At 42.1% G+C, this 12,766-nt stretch overlaps 1 protein-coding gene across 2 annotated transcripts in view; it reads left to right on the plus strand.

Moving 5' to 3' along the window:
• LOC139761074 (bestrophin-2-like) overlaps positions 1-12,766 on the plus strand; it is a 37,117-nt gene that overhangs the window by 20,304 nt on the left and 4,047 nt on the right. The window contains exons 2-10 of one of the 2 annotated variants that reach the window (XM_071684897.1): positions 2,522-2,671; positions 4,123-4,233; positions 4,419-4,590; positions 5,043-5,172; positions 5,440-5,678; positions 6,311-6,544; positions 9,227-9,421; positions 10,939-11,053; positions 11,622-11,695. In XM_071684897.1, coding sequence (XP_071540998.1) covers positions 2,604-2,671; positions 4,123-4,233; positions 4,419-4,590; positions 5,043-5,172; positions 5,440-5,678; positions 6,311-6,544; positions 9,227-9,421; positions 10,939-11,053; positions 11,622-11,695 — 1,338 coding nt within the window. In that variant the 5' untranslated portion in view covers positions 2,522-2,603. The remainder of the gene's footprint in view (positions 1-2,521; positions 2,672-4,122; positions 4,234-4,418; positions 4,591-5,042; positions 5,173-5,439; positions 5,679-6,310; positions 6,545-9,226; positions 9,422-10,938; positions 11,054-11,621; positions 11,696-12,766) is intronic. The other variant, XM_071684896.1, reaches the window with a different exon arrangement.

Raw genomic sequence — 12,766 nt, forward strand, 5'->3', positions numbered from 1 at the left:
TACAATTACAGTTGAAGCATGATGGGAATTCATCACTCAGCAATGTCGCCCTGTCGAACTGCAATGATATTGCACAAAGTACCATGAACGTAATAATACTCTACTAATATATTGTTCTAAACTGATGATCAGATGAACCATTACCGAAGTTGACGTAATGTTTTATATAACATTAGGCCGCTGACATTTCTATCATATCCTAAATAAAAAAGGGAGTAAATGATCAATTAAAATTTGTTGTGGACATTATTATAAAGCCATCATACTTATTCCTGGAGGGAATTCCATCACCTGGTTGTGTTCCTTTGACCTGACCCTCAAGAGTTAGGTCAAATCCAGGTCAGGCATGTCCAAAGGTCGTTCCGTCGTGTTCCAGGGTCGGCGCGTCGTGTTCATGGGTCGCACCTTCGTGTTCGAGGATCGAACCATTGTACTCAAGTCTTGAGGGAGTTGAATCTGAATTGGTAGTCATCAAGTGTGTTATAACAACCTAATCTAACCCTCCCCCCCAAACACACACACACACACCGTCCATCAAATGCCCCACCACTGACCTTGGTGACCTTTTGGTCAGGTCACTGCCCTGACCTTGGTGACCTTTTGGTGAGGTCACTGCCCTGACCTTGGTGACCTTTTGGTGAGGTCACTGCCCTGACCTTGGTGACCTTTTGGTGAGGTCACTGCCCTGACCTTGGTGACCTTTTGGTCAGGTCACTGCCCTGACCTTGGTGACCTTTTGGTCAGGTCACTGCCCTGACCTTGGTGACCTTTTGGTCAGGTCACTGCCCTGACCTTGGTGACCTTTTGGTCAGGTCACTGCCCTGACTTTGGTGACCTTTTGGTCAGGTCACTGCCCTGACCTTGGTGACCTTTTGGTCAGGTCACTGCCCTGACCTTGGTGACCTTTTGGTCAGGTCACTGCCCTGACCTTGGTGACCTTTTGGTCAGGTCACTGCCCTGATGTCGTGTGAACTTACACTTACTCTACTTCCCAATATACTTTTCCATACGCTAATTCTTCCCAAAACAAACCAAACTTATACTTCACTGTTCATGGAGTATCAAACCGATCTCGCTTCACTGCAGATAAATGATGACTTTGACGCCTTACTGAAATGTGCAGTGAAGTAGAAGACGTAGAACTGAAGTTGCCATTCTATTCGCTTGGCAACCAACAACTATGGCAATCAATTTTCATGTCAAGCTCACTCTAACCACTTGAAAGTATTCAACCCCATCTGGCAACCTATGAGTCTAACAACTAAATGGCCATTCAACCCTCCCTGGCTATACCAGTGGACCTTAACCACTTACAGCCTAATCACCCATGACCATTAGAACAAATCACCCTAGACAGCTACAGCCTAACTCCTTGAGCACGACGGTACTGTTCCACAGCGGAAGCTCTGGAGTGTCATAGCCTGGTCTTTGACGTAGTCCTTAAAGGAGGTCAAAGGTCATATCACAGTATTGTCGTCGCCCTTAATTGGAAACTTGACCCCTAGAGAATGAAATCACATGCGTAATCTACGCCAAATTTCTCTCAAACAATGAAGCACCAACGTTTTTTTCTTTTCATCTAAACTTCTCACAAACACCAACGTCTTTTTATCTTTTATTTTTCGTTTCATTCGTAATAAGTTTGCATTCTCAATACACAGTATCGAGTCCGGGTCGGTATACACCACCTTGGACCGGTCAGGAAACACCCCCTTCTCTATATCAGCGGCAACAATAAGACCAAACCTTGTGGGGGTAAAATATTCTATCATTTTGACCTTGTGAGTTACGAAGAATTTGCCTTATACCAGCCGGCAATGGGAGAAGCACGACTTTCATGGGACCCCCATCTGTAAATTCAATTACCAAGTCCTTGGGGGAGGCGCGGACGTAGGTGGTCAAAGCTCCTCCACTTACTGTCGTGTGAGAGTGGGTTGCGGTTCGAATCTGAGAGAGAGAGAGAGAGAGAGAGAGAGAGAGAGAGAGAGAGAGAGAGAGAGAGAGAGAGAGAGAGAGAGAGAGAGAGAGAGAGAGGCGTCAATAAGAGCTGGCTTCCTTATCGACATACAAATGATGTTACGCTTTTTTTCGGACTCACTCCGACCTGGTGGTGCGTAAGTCACAAAACAAAGGTCATTTGAAGTCACACACACACACACACACACACACACACACACACACACACACACACACACACACAAACACACACACACCGACTAGATGGAGGACTGGCCTGCCGAATTTAAATACCCTTGAGGAAACGACTGTGCGACGCTTTGACCCCTTAAACACGACAGGACGACGATACAGCCATGAAACACGACGGACACGACCCTCGAGCACAGTGGTACTACCCTTCAGCACGACGGTACGACACTGTGGTATACTAACCATCATACTCAGGGGGTCGTGCTCAAGTAGTAGGGTGGGACTCAAACCATACAGCTCTTGGAGGACGAGTGTCACATGCCGGGGTGGATATGGTGTGCACCCTCCTCTACTAATCACCCCATCTCCCCAGGGCCTCACCATGACTCCCAGGTAGAGGAGGAGGAAGAGCGACTGACTCACCCCACACCTCACCTCCCCTCCAGGACCTCGCCATGACCGTCACATACACTAAAAAGGTTACGAATACCAGTTTCTGTGGCTTCTCCAAGCTCCTCTTCAGGTGAGTTGGATCCGTTTTCTTCTTCCGTCGCACCTGTTCCGTCACACTTGTCCCACCTGTACCGTCACACTTGTCCCACCTGTTCCGTCACACTTGTCCCACCTATACCGTCACACTTGTCCCACCTGTACCGTCACACTTGTCCCACCTATACCGTCACATTTGTCCCAACTGTAACGTCACATTTGTCCCACCTATACCGTCACACTTGTCCCACCTATACCGTCACATTTGTCCCACCTATACCGTCACATTTGTCCCACCTATACCGTCACACTTGTCCCACCTATACCGTCACATTTGTCCCACCTATACCGTCACACTTGTCCCACCTATACCGTCACATTTGTCCCACCTATACCGTCACACTTGTCCCACCTATACCGTCACACTTGTCCCACCTATACCGTCACATTTGTCCCACCTATACCGTCACATTTGTCCCACCTATACCGTCACACTTGTCCCACCTATACCGTCACATTTGTCCCACCTATACCGTCACATTTGTCCCACCTGTACCCAAGCATCCAACTCCCCACTTGCAGCGTCACACTTATCCCACCTGCAGCCTCACAACCCACCTGCTTCTTACACCCATCTACAATTACGTATTTCCACCTGGCCCATCCTCACACACACAAACACACACACACACACACACACACCTGTCCCCTAACAAATACCCCAGGTGTATACCCACTACCCACACAAACCTCATGGGTAATACAATACCTGTAATGTAACTAGTTCATAGGTTTGTTTAGTGTAATTTGCTGTACGTAAGTTTGAGGTTTAACCAGAATTAATCTGCATATTATGAGTAGTAACTGATTACCATGACTAATTACAGTGATTCACAGTTTACAGTGCCCTTGAGTTATGCATGACTGTGGAATACATGACACTTCTGTGCTCAACAAGAACTGTATCATAACTACATTTGCTGTAGACTGTGTGTGCTTCAGTCACTGTGGTGTACGTATAGTGTGTACAGAATATGCAAGAAATAGTGAACGTTGGGGAGGAAAAAATTATAACAGCAGAAAGCAAATTTATGAGAGTTCCAACCTTGGCAAACATTAATTGGTAACCAGAGGAGGAGGAAAATGTAGTATGAATAGAGTCAACACCTTCATTATGAGTTCCCGTTAAGTGTACAGCATCTAGTGTAGTGATGGTGGTATACAAACTCCTTGGTGTAGAGACGAGGTGTTATTGTGGTCTTTATTGAGTACGTTAAATGTGTGTGTGTGTGTGTGTGTGTGTGTGTGTGTGTGTACAAGATCTCCTGTGTAATGTGGGTATGTGGTATGCATACATGACTGACGATGGGTACATATTACATCCTTCAGCACGGCCAGAGGGCCGTACTGTCGTGCTCTCGAAGCCAACTTCTCAATACAGATCCTTGAGAAATGGCACTCGCCATGCACTTGCTTCCCGTACAGGTGGCGGGGCAGCGTGTTCAAGCTAGTATGGCCTGACCTGCTGGTGTACTTCCTCATGTACTCCACCTGTTCCATTGTGTACAGATTTGCTCTCAACGACAGCGAGAAGAGGTCAGGAGTTCTACTGTACCATAATCACATGCTCGTGAAACTTCTACACCAAGACTTCCATTACGGGAATCATTGTCATGAAGTACACTGATAAAACTCTTGCTATGATGAAATACCATATCAAAGCGATGTAGATATTCGGCCTTTGTATGAAAAAAAAAACCATTACTGTCTCTCCCACGCAGAATCTTTGAGAAGATCGCCATCTCGTGCGAATATTTCCGTAATGTCTTCCCAATATCCTTCGTTCTGGGGTTCTACGTGACAATTGTCGTGCAGCGGTGGTGGGCACAGTACATGCTCATCCCATGGCCGGATACCGTATGTATCATGGCCTCATCGTACATCCAAGGCTTGGTAAGTACACCCTGGGTCGAGACAGTAAACTTCCTTCAGCATCACATGAGTACACTCAAGGGTTTACACGGGTTGTATACATTCAGTAACGAGTATACAAAAGGCAGGTAGGTACCTTTATTTTTGACCCACGAAAGTTTACCTCTGGACATGAGTGTAAATTTGGGTACGAAAACACACTCAAAATATATCGTAGATGAATTCAGGGTCATTTCAGTACACGTAACACTTGCTAATAATTTCATGGCCATGAGTACAGACAGCTGAGAAAGTATATCTAGATTATAATAACATTAACATTCCTGCCCCACCATCCCCTTCTATGAACGCTTAGGAAGTAGGCCACTTCCGCCACATATACACACAATAATCTCCATAAGTAACACAGAACAGCAATGTTAAGATGTTAATGTTAACCTGCACACAGATGTTAATATCAACCTGTGTTGCAGGACGAGCGTGGTCGGCTACTGAGGAGGTCCTTTGCTCGCTTCATCAACCTGGCCTTCGCCCTCGCCTTCAGGAGAATTTCGCCCAGGGTCGGCCGACGCTACGCTACCTACCAACAACTCATTGACGCAGGTGAAGCCAATGTGGGAGTAGAACGAACACATGTTGTAGTAGTAGTCAATAAACATCTACAACCTCAATGTTATATTTACTTTATTTTGATTATATTAGGCAACTGGATTTCATCATCTCCCTACATGCAACATACTTATTGCACTTCCTTTTTTTTTTCACATTTCTCCTTCCATTTAACTCTTTTCATCCTTGTATTTGACCTAGCCTGAATGTGGACTTCTGTCTGTACCTGGAGCCTCTAACATCACTACAAACTTTCCGTAGGCTACATGACGGAAGGCGAGAAGGTCGCCTTCGAAATGATGGACAAGCATTCGATGCACCATAAAATCTGGATGCCATTAGTGTGGGCTTGCATGACAGCCGTGAGAGCCAGGAAAGAAGGTCGCTGCTTGGACGACTACGGCCTCAAGGCTATTATCAAGGAGGTCACCAACCTACGCTACAACTGTGGCAAGCTACAGGAGTACCACACTATGAGCGTACCGCTCGTCTATACTCAGGTACCGTGCTAGTGTTACACACACACACACACACACACACGTCGCGCCTGCCATTCCCAAAATAAATTATATGATTTTTATATTCGCTAATAAAAGTCATGGTGTTCGGCTAGAAAATGGAGTGCTAATAACTAGCGTTTTATTACCTTCAGATATAACAAATGAAATACAGGAACCTCGAAAATGTGAAGTACATAATGCTGCGGCTAGACTAAATATCATACCTGCGTGTCGTAGAAGGCGACTAAAAGGGGAGGGAGCGGGTGGCTGGAAATCCTCCCCTCTCTTTTTTTTTTTTATTATTTTCCAAAAGAAGGAACAGAGAAGGGGGCCAGGTGAGGGTATTCCCTCAAAGGCCCAGTCTTCTGTTCTTAACGCTACCTCGCTAACGCGGGAAATGGCGTCCTGGCTTCGTCTCTTCGATGTATATCAACTGACTGTTATATTTCTCTCTTGTGTCTCCCCTGATGATGTGATTATTACACGAAAGTGCACTTGGGAACTTATAGAGTTTCATTTTCCCCGTGGACTCAGGAATATCTTGATCACGCGCAAAATTGTGAACCTTTTCTATATATATATATATATATATATATATATATATCGCCTCCTAACGCGTCTGTACTACACAGGTGGTGACCATGGCAACGTATTCGTACTTCGGTTTCTCCATCCTGGGGCGGCAGTTCCTCGACCCTGCCCAAGGCTACGATAACCACACCATCGACTTCTACGTGCCTATCTTCACCTTCCTCCAGTTCATCTTCTACATGGGCTGGCTCAAGGTGGCAGAGTCGCTCCTCAACCCCTTCGGAGATGATGACGATGATTTCGACACCAACGACTTCCTCGATCGTCATTTGGAGGTAGGTGATTGGCCAGTGTGAGTAAAGGGGTTGTTACGTCCACACAAGGAGGTAGGTGATTGGCCAGTGTGAGTAAAGGGGTTGTTATGTCCACACAAGGAGGTAGGTGATTGGCCAGTGTGAGTAAAGGGGTTGTTACGTCCACACAAGGAGGTAGGTGATTGGCCAGTGTGAGTAAAGGGGTTGTTACGTCCACACAAGGAGGCAGAGGACAGAATTTGATGCTAATGTAGACAAAAATACGTTCATTGTGAACATGAAGTGCGACTCGTAATGTTTCACTTACCTCATGAACTCCAAATTAACTGAAAGGTAAGAGTAAAAAGACAAGGGCCAGAAAATACCAACTTGTTACATTCTTCTAAATCAAAGTTATCAGAAACTTACATGCAGTATCAGGGACTGCTGTCTCTCGACTGTACATTGCTGTACAAGTGTAATTACTTTAGAAACTATAGTAAGCTTACCTGTATGTATATGTGTAGCGAAACGTCCTGGTTCCAAAATGCGGTCACTATTCAGTGTGATGTACGACTCAGGGAGACATTAATCCATCTGTGGGGAAACAGTACTTATAGCTACAATGGATTTTGGTACATAGATTATGCTTATGTCATATGCAGTAGGAGTCGATTTTTCACTTCAAGCCATACCCACGGCCTGTGTGGGACCAAGTTTGGCACACAAGCTTAGCTGGTGTAAGCGATACTTACGACCCGTGAGACTAAGTTTAGCATGCAAGCTTAGCTGGTGGGAATGTTTAATAAGACTTGCACAACTTTAGATTCGATCAGCTTTACTTTTTTCTTCAATGTTCAAAGTATATGCCTCTCCACATTTAAACTTCCGTAGCTTAACGCACATTCCACCCGACCTGCGCCAATGATGAAGTGAAATATGGACTCCTATATTTATAAATGCATAAAACCCACTGCGCACACTAAGCTGATTCATTTGCGACCAATGATGACTCTATTCATACTTCCTACACAAAATTCCCCCACTGCATCCGATCCAAAATCACTCATCTAACATCATCTGAAATATCTCTATTCATTCACTATTTTAAAAAAAAAGACATTATCACTGATATCACAAAAACATTTTGCAATTTTTCACTAATTATTCGTCTTTCGCAAATATGAGTGAGCTGTACCATATCGTTCAAGCAATTCAAGCGGACTGAACCAAGGAAGCCACAGCCTAACCTAGGGTAACACTCGCTAATTTGTTTTCCTTGTTGTGGTTTAACCCCACAATTTCCCCTTGTCTTCAAAACTCTAATCTGTATTTCTAACAATAATCTTGCTTAATAATCTTGTAACAGTTAATCGCATACTTCTGCACAGATATTACAGAATCAAAGGGCATAATTATTATGGATTAACCCCTTACTTTCACCAGTCTTCAAACCTCCACTATTCTTTGGCAAGATATTTGGTTATCATTTACTTCAATATTGACGAAAATTATATCAATGGACTCCTTACAGTTCGTAAATCTCGACCTTAAGTATTTGCTCTCCTTAGATTTGTTACTCTTGTACTACAGGACTAATAAGATAGCAATCCCAGCCCAATAAACCTTATCTAACATGGCCAAACATTTAAATCATCACAGCATTATGGAATAAAGTTACATTACCTGTAAAACATCCATTGATTTAATTGTCTTTGACATTCATGGGTTACATTGGCTGGCGCCGTTGAGGTACATCATCATCAAGGTTTTAACCTCTAAAATTCAAAGTATATCAGATAGGCAAAGTAACTAGTAATTTCATTGTAAGGTAACTTGATCCTATTATTCATTTCTGTAATAATAACATCACTTAATGTCACTTGTGTTTTGTGGGTCGTATGAGCCACGGTCCATGATAGTAGTATTACGACTTCCCCTGCATTAAACATACATATTTATTAGGTAATCATTTCTCCTTTACCACTAACCACAAAAGTCGAACTGGAACACTAATATGTAGCACTTTCACTATGTTGGCGTGACAGAATCTCACAAAAAAAGACGAAGCAATTTCCCATCACACGTCACTGTCTGTTTCCGTCATTTTCCCGCCAAATTTTACGCCTTTTGTGCAGACAATATACAATGAAACGTTTCACAACTAAGTAAAAGCCTCAATAAAAATAGTTTATATATTCTTTTGTTCATTCAGTATGAAGATGTGAGGAATCACACTTCCTTTTTAACCAGAGATGTGACGAGAAATTTATTAATCGTTTTTCATTTGATCGTTCATCCACCTCAGAAATGGCCGCCAGTAAGTTGAGGTCCTCAAAGATAATACCTTAACCTGTTCCTCAAGCCTACTGCATTGTCCTCAAGACTTTATATGTCTCTCAGTGACTAATGATACGATCATCACATTAAGTAAGTGAAAACCATGAAACTCTATCCAAAAACACTTCCATAAACTAACAAATTAATATGATAAACTCATGACAGCGTATTACCATATATTTTTAAGTAACATTACATACGTGAAATCTACTTGAGAGCTTATTCTGTGAGCCATCATTTGTATTCAGCGATGACTGCAATGCAGCTTTTTATTGGTATTGTTTTGTGGGATTAAACGGCACCAGTCGGTAAAATACCGATCATACTTTATGAAACTATATCTTAGAACTTCACAGTGTAACAACTCTTATATCTTTTCTTCAGGTGTCTTACATGATAGTGGATGTGATGCACAAGTCGTACCCTGAGGTACTGCAGGAGTCGCCGAAGGTGGACATGGCCGACTTCGAACTGGCCACCAACACCTTCGACGACACCTTCAGCAGCGAGTCCCACGTTAACAGAGTTAACGTTAACAACATTTCTTCCAGGAATGAAAAATTTCCCCCCGTTCTTAAGGTAAGTTTAGAGACCTGTGTGATATTCTCTGTGACCATTGATTTATGATTTACACAAAAGGTTTATGGTGTCATTCTAGTAGGCTGTGCTGGTTGGTGTTAGAGTGTTTTCCGGCAGGTTCCTCCCTGGAAGGTTGACTGTGTGGTATATGACGTTATATGGCCTATTTCCCATGATTAAGGTTGGTTCCCTTGATTAAAATATAAACCCAACAGGGTTTATATCTTGTTCTGTGGTGAAGGCGGGATGAGAGGTTTATAACATTCTAATGTGGCCATGTCTTTGGTTAAGGTAAACTGTAGTGTTTATGACACTCTGTTAAGGCCACTTCTCTAGTTAAGCTGAGTCTTGAAGTTTATGATGCATTTTGTGGTCAGTTTTCATGGGTTAAGACGGTCTATGATCACTATTATGGTTAAGGTAGTGTGTGAGTTTTTGACATGTCTCTGCTTAAGGTAGATGATAGGTTTTGTGTTGTGCTGTGGGTGTTTCCAGGAAATAAAGCACTTCCTTTTCCTGTTTCTTGGTCTAAAAGGTTGACTTTTTTTTGTCACTGGCAGAGTCTGCTACTTCATCACAGCATAATAGTGTAGTTTGTGAAGTGTTTTGTGTGCACTATGTCATTTATGTAGGTTGTGTGGCTTGTTACGTGTTCACAAGCAGTCTTCCTATCATTGAGCTAGGTAATGGGCCTTGTAATGCTGTGTTCTGTTTCATTGTCAAGATAGGTTGCAAGTCTTGTGTCTTGTTCTTTGGCTGTTTTCCCACATTCGGATGGGCTATGGGGTTTATAACCTGTTACGTGCCAGAGACTACATAGGCTATGGGGTTTGTAACCTGTTACATGCCAGAGACTACCTAGGCTGTGGGATTTGTGACCTGTTACGTGCCAGAGGGTACATAGGCTATGGGGTTTGTGACCTGATATGTGCCAGAGGCTCTTAATTAGATTTCATCTTTTGATTAATATTGAAACTGTTGTTTTGGAAATTAAATGCCTTTCTGTGCATTTTCTTCAGTACTTTCCATAGCTTGTAGGGTTAGAATGTAATTTTCAACAATGCAAAACAAAATTTCATCCTCCTTTAATGACGTTACACAAGGACCAGACGAAGTGATTAAATTCACTGTCGTTATCAGTATGAGACCTCATGGGAGCTAGATTATTTTTTCCAGAAGACTAGAAAATCACTAGATTGTGTCAATCTTACCATTCAACTTGTATGTTTGAGGTTATAAACCATATCTGACATGTATCAGCTTTCCAATAATGATTGTAATGAGTGCATTGATAGCTAAACATTTTTTTTTTTTCTTTTTTGTTCAGGTAGAAAGTAATTTTCTAAGGCTGTTCCACATAAATTGATAATTATAACAGTTGAGGGAATTATACCCTAAAGAACAGATTATCAAAAAAATACCAACTGGACGTGACTGTTGATGCTCCCTTTGAGCCATTACAGCTGAAACATGTTGCATTACTGCATGAAACCTGAGAACAGGACTTCTGTCCCCAGAACATATCTCGGCTGTGCACAGAAACTATACGAAGAACAAGTTACAGAAGAACATCACCCTTAAAGCAAAATGGTGACATCAGTTACAGCGAGTATGGTGACATTCCTACTGCAGGTAACAGCCATTGTGACCTAATATGACCTTATTTCCTGCAATGAGCTGATTAATGCTTCTTTAAGCAAGGCTGACAAAAGCAGCACAGCAAACCTGTAGGCTTGAGTCGTTGGCTTGCAAGAAACAAGCAGCATTTGCAACTGTTTTCCCTTCTTACCAAAGTCTCCTTCCTCCTTTCCCTCTTGTAAGGAGGAAAGTATCATTTAGTGTGGTCTGTAGCTCATATAGACAGTGTAGTGCCTTTCCCTGCCATTATCTTACCCATTGATACATCCATAATTAATATGAAAGAGGCAAACGTGGTTTATGAATTACATCTCAGACACCAAGGTTTACATGTATAGCTACTGGAGAGCACATGTAGTAGCAACATTATTGGCTCTCCTAAATTGTACAAAATGTTGGAGAAAAGAAGAAACTATTAAGTATTATTCAAATAACATTACTCACATTATATTGACATATAGACACAAAATAAATACCATATCAGAGTAATTCAACATGGAAAATTTAGCGCTATTGCAGAGATCCCCTTGTGTTCAGTGGAAAACGTTCACTCTTTCTACAGAATTACATGGAGAGGGAGGGCTGTGTGGACCCCCGAGAACTGCTGCACCGCACCCCAGCCTCACTACCTCTACGGTATGTGAGTTTCTCTTTTCTGAGGAATTCCAGGCTTCCTTGTTGAAGTTCTAAGAAATTTGCCATATATGAAATAAACAAAACATGCTTCACAACCTTGCTGGAGTTTTGTTACACTTAAGTACACATGGAGAAATGCCATCTAGTGTGTGCTTCTTGTGCATGTCCAGTTCCCTTATGGGTCTTTTACACTGATTTTTTATGTTAGTGCTCTCCGGGCATTTTTCCACAGTCCAGTATTTATAGGTTCCAAGTTGCCTGTTGTAAAATTGCTTCAATACACATTATTTCACTTTTCATGTATACTGTACACTCATATATCAAGTTTTCATTCTTAGATTTTAGTGTTTCATCCCTTTATAAAAATTAGAATTTTCCCCTTATAGATCTGTGAAATAGTTTAGGATATTCCTTTATGATTTCTTTCATACTGTACTTATTTCATGCCTCCCTCCTTATCTGAAATGTAATTATTCCTTTCTATCTTGAACATATCAGACTCTTCCAGTATTACTGTGTTTAATACATCACATACTTTCTAAAGTACTTGTGCTTTCCTTTGTCTTTTGACATGGTGTAGGATATTCATAATTTCTTTTTGCTGTTCTCCTTTCTCCATGCCCGTCTTGGTACCCATTTTGAAGCTGGATTGCTGAAAACTTCATGGGCTCCATTTCAACTTCTCACTGTTTTTAGATCTTAAAATTCTACCAATTACCCTGCATTGGTTAGGATGAGTCATCCTTCCAGTTACACACCATGTCATACCATTTTGATAATATTTCTGCACTATTCTTACCAACATTTGACTGCCTCATCTACTGTTTCTGAATATTACTTGAATCTTCTTAGATGTAAGTTGATGCATGTTCCTAATGCTTAGTGGATTAGCCTATTAATGTTCTCCCGAATCTAATAACACTAAAATCTTGAAAAGTGTGTGAGTATAATGTACATACCTATTTGTATAGTATGAGGAAGGAGTTCTTCACTCATGAGCACCATCTCTTGAACTTGTTCTGTCAAACATTTTAGATTTTTGTATACTGCCAGCAGTTACAGTTTCCTCAC

Source organism: Panulirus ornatus, chromosome 39, assembly GCF_036320965.1.
Source record: "Panulirus ornatus isolate Po-2019 chromosome 39, ASM3632096v1, whole genome shotgun sequence".
Taxonomy (NCBI): Eukaryota; Metazoa; Arthropoda; class Malacostraca; order Decapoda; family Palinuridae; genus Panulirus; species Panulirus ornatus.